The sequence below is a fragment of the Amphiura filiformis genome, chromosome 16 (assembly GCF_039555335.1).
Source record: "Amphiura filiformis chromosome 16, Afil_fr2py, whole genome shotgun sequence".
In the NCBI taxonomy this organism is placed as follows: domain Eukaryota; kingdom Metazoa; phylum Echinodermata; class Ophiuroidea; order Amphilepidida; family Amphiuridae; genus Amphiura; species Amphiura filiformis.
In genome coordinates this window covers 62,497,558-62,501,863 of record NC_092643.1, presented here as the reverse complement: position 1 = coordinate 62,501,863, position 4,306 = coordinate 62,497,558, and the positions used below count along the sequence as shown (strand labels likewise).

At 46.3% G+C, this 4,306-nt stretch overlaps 1 protein-coding gene across 1 annotated transcript; it reads right to left on the bottom strand.

Moving 5' to 3' along the window:
- Positions 1 to 1,886: 1,886 nt before the first annotated feature.
- LOC140172800 (uncharacterized) lies at positions 1,887 to 3,053 on the bottom strand. The gene has a single exon (XM_072195927.1). It carries the CDS (start codon positions 3,051 to 3,053, stop codon positions 1,887 to 1,889), a length of 1,167 nt encoding a protein of 388 aa, XP_072052028.1.
- Between the last annotated feature and the right edge of the window lie 1,253 nt (positions 3,054 to 4,306).

The window sequence follows — 4,306 nt, the reverse complement described above, 5'->3', positions numbered from 1 at the left end:
AATTTTATTAAAAAGTTTTTACCAAAACCAAACATATAAGATCTTGTGTCATATACTGGGGTACCCCAAAAGGTGGTTTTGTTACATTTTGATGTGCAGTTGAGATTTCAAAACACTGTCTCTTGAGTATTCCTTCTTTTTTTTATTTTATTTTTTTTTTATGTCAAGACATATCAAGGCATTAACAGCTGTTATCGTTGCAATAAAGCTGACGGGTTGGCGCCTAGATAGCTATTAACCTCCTTTTTGAAGCTGTTCCTTTTCGCAATTCCAGGAATGTGAGGCGGAGTGCATTCCATGTGCGGGCTGTAGATGGAATGAAAGACCGCTCATGACTAACAAGGTTAGATCTTGGAATTTGAACTGCAAGGTCGTGAGATCTAACTGAACGGCGAAGGCGAGGGTCAGTCTGGAGCTGGTCCGAAGTAGTTGGCATAGTAATTCAGGGGCATTCCAGTAGAAAATTCGATGGAACATAGTGGTGGCACCTACTGTTCTACGGTGAGCCAAAGGCTGAATTTGAAGAGAGGAAAGTTCTTCTCCAGGGAGATCGATGATGCGAGCAGCACGCCTCTGGACTGCATCTAGTTTTGACAGTGATGTAGGAGTTGCTCCATGCCATGCTGTGCTAGCATACTCCATCTTAGATCTCACCATACTCTTATAAATTATCGCTCTCTGAGCTGGCACCAAGTAGGGAGCAGCACGACGGAGGAGACCAGTGCGCTGGGCTGCTGTCTTTGCCATCTTGGTTAAAACAGGATTCCAAGATAAATCTCTGCTGAGGGTGAGACCAAGGAGTTCAACACTATCTGCCTCTGGGAGCTTTATACCAAAGAATTGGAGGCTAGGATGATTGCCAGCAGAATCTCTGCGGTTGGAAACCGTGATGGATTGGCATTTAGCTGCTCGAAAAGAACATTCCATGTAGAGGCCCATGTTTCGATCTCTAGTAGGTCTTTGTTGAGAGATGCAGCAGCAGCTTGTCTGTCCTCTCTGGACTCGATAAAGGTCATCAGGGTAACATCGTCAGCATACAAGATGGAAGTATTTGTCAGCCTCTGAGAGATGTCATCTATGAATATTATAAACAGGAGAGGACCAAGGATGGATCCTTGTGGGACACCAGCATTGATCCACTTCAGACTGGACGATTTGCCATTCAGAATAACCTTCATGGAGCGGTTCGAGAGGTAGTCAGCTAACCATGCTAACAGCTTTCCAGAGAAGCCAAGAGCAGAGAGTTTCTCCAGAAGTCCAGGGTGCCAGACTCGGTCGAATGCTTTGCTGATGTCCAGGCAGACAACACGAGCTTCTTCTCTGTTGTTCAAGGTGTTGGTGAGACGCTGGGAAACATAAGTGAGGGCATCTGATGTTGAGTGGCCAGCTCTGAAACCAAACTGCTGTTTGGATATCAGCTTCTGTTCGTTGAGATGTTTCCACATAGCCTTGTTGACCAACTTCTCCATGATCTTGGAGAGAACAGGGAGGAGAGAGATGGGCCGGTAGTTGCTTGGAGAGTGTTTGTCCCTTTCTTGAAACATGGGACCACATCGGCAACTTTCCATTGGGCTGGCATGTGTCCTCTGTTGAAACAGAGCTGGAAGAGCCGTGCAAGAGGAGTGGCCAGTTCAGCAGCTGCAGTTCTCAGAACTAGAGCGGGAATCCCATCAGGCCCAGACGCTTTGTTGATATCCAGTTTGGTTAGCTGTTGCCTTACTTTCTTAGGCCAGAAAGTCACACTGGAGCATTTGGTGGTCGCCCTCGGAGGAAGGTGAGGGAATTGCTTGCTGTTTTCAGTTTCAGTAATGGTTGACTTGTCACTGAAGAAGGAGGCGAAGCACTCTGCCTTTTCCTTGCAGTGATAAAAGTCTGGCCGTCAGATTTCAGGACTGGGATTTCGATTTACCACCCTTATCCATCAACCGGCGTGCTGTCCACCACCAAGATTTCGAACCAGTTTGGAGCTCGTCTGTCATCTTTCCTCTGACCCTAGCTTTGTGAAGAGAGCATGCCTTCCTGGATATTGTGGTGTACTCATTCCTTGCTCTGTTATAATCAAGGCGAGCATCAGGAGACTGCAGGGCTTTCCATCTTCTCCATGTTTTGTTCTTTCTCTCCAGAGCCTTTTCACAGCACTCATTCCACCACGCAGGATGGTCGACAAATGAGGGTGCAGATTTCTGTGGTATGAATCGGTGCATGGCATCAGTGATTGTGTTGGTGACATTACTGCAAGCCCCTTCAGGGTCATCTTTTGTGAGAAGACGGTCCCAGGGTGCACCAGCTAGCTCATTTCTCAAGGCATCCCAGTTAGCTTTCTTGTAGAGCCAGACACGTCGTGGAGGAGGATTTTCAGAGAGTGGAGAAGCTTTCAACATGGTCTGGACAAGGTAATGGTCTGAAGAGCCAATGTCGTGGTCGATGGTAATTGGAGAGAACATGTTTGGAGCATCCGTGATAATGAGATCCAGGCGGTTTCCAAGTTTGTGGGTTGGTTTGTCAACAATTTGGGTGAGGTCGTGAGCACAGCATAGGTTGACTGCTGCTTGCCCTTCTGCATCAGTGGGAGACCTACTGGCCAGCCATTCGCGATGATGACAGTTAAAGTCTCCAGCTAGAACACAGATGTTAGCTTTGGTCTTGGAGATGAGGCTATCCAGATGTTTGTCATACCAGTCTATGGGTCCGATAGCCTTCTTTGGAGGACAGTAGACAAGTGAAAGGAGCAGGGTGCCACTCTTGGTAAGGATAGTAAAGACCATCAGCTCATGCTTCTTGGGCTCTAGGTGGGTTTCCCTGACTATAGGGAGACCATTCCGATGGTATATTAGGCAGCCACCCCAACCACTGTCATCAGTTCTGTCTCTTCGCATACAGGAGTAGCCATTTAGTGAGATGAAGTGACTATCATCAGGCACTGAGGAATCCAGCTTGGATTCATCAATGAGAATAATGTCCGGTTTAGAGTCTGATGGAGTATTCCGGATCCTCGCTTCCAGTTGTCCTTTGTTAGTTCTCAAGCCTCTGATATTTGTTAGCCAGATGTTCATATTCGTATTCGTAGTCGGGTACGGGAGCACATTTGGTCGTTCTCGTTGGTCAGTCCGTTTATTCGCATTATAACTTTTCGCGACATGTATGCAGAACGGGGAGTCAGCCCCATTTCGGAGGTTGAGGAAGCACCCAACGGAAATCAAAAAGCATCCATACAGCACGAGGATATAAACCTCACTGCATGGAGGACATACTTGGTGTCCAGAATTTGGCAAAGGTTATTCTCTGCTTCCCGGCAACTGCTCTGCAACAGTGCCTGCCTTTCTTGGAGTACAAGTATAGAGCAGTGGATACTCCTATGTCCATTTTGGTCTGCTCAGCAGTAGGTAAGACATTCGACATAAAATGTTTACTGACCTCCCATCCAGCAAGCCATTTACCCAAGCTTGAGGGTACTCTGCCTTGCTGGGCCTGATCCAGCCGTTGGCCTCTGTGCAGAGATGAAATGACTACAGAAGGCTCTTCCACCAAGATCAAACATGGCAAAAGCTGCTGCCCTAATGCCCTGATCACAATCCTACACTAAACACTATGATTGGGACAGTAAGAAAAGAAAAGATGAAGAGGAAGAGGTAAGAATAGACACAACACAAGCTGGCACCCACACTAGCTTTTACCCGACAAAAGGAAATGGACGACGTTGTCCGTCTGTGGACAGCCTTTTAGTCCACAGTCCGGATTTAATTTGACAGCGTCGCCCATTTCCTGATGCCCGTGTGGGGTTACGCTGTCACCTTCACATTGGGGATCTGTGTCCTGTACCGCCAGTGTGATATGATTTATGTACCCATCAGTACTGGAATTCAGCGCCTTTAACCTAGTATGTGGAATAAGAACTCCCATCCTCTACGAGACTTAGGACGAAAGCTCCAATCCAAAAACAACACCAGACAAAAAAAACAAGCTACCAAGCCAACTAATTTGGCTCACCTTTCCTAACCAGCTGTGTTGCGAAAGGAAGTTTCAAGGTAGAGAAGGTAGACAGATAGAAGGATGAAAAAATAGAGAAGGATGAAATATAGAGTACTGTAGGTAGGAGCATCCAAATGGGACAAAATATAGTACCCATTTGGAGAAAATCCAGCATAGATGGAAATAATTGGCAAAAGTGCCAAAATGCTGGTAAAAGGTAATTTAAAGCTCCTCGACACTTGGATAAGGTGTCTCCCTTAGTTTACTTGTTTAAATTCATGACTCATAATTGAAAATTAGGTCCTTAGAAGATTCACTTAGAAGATTCAATTAGGTC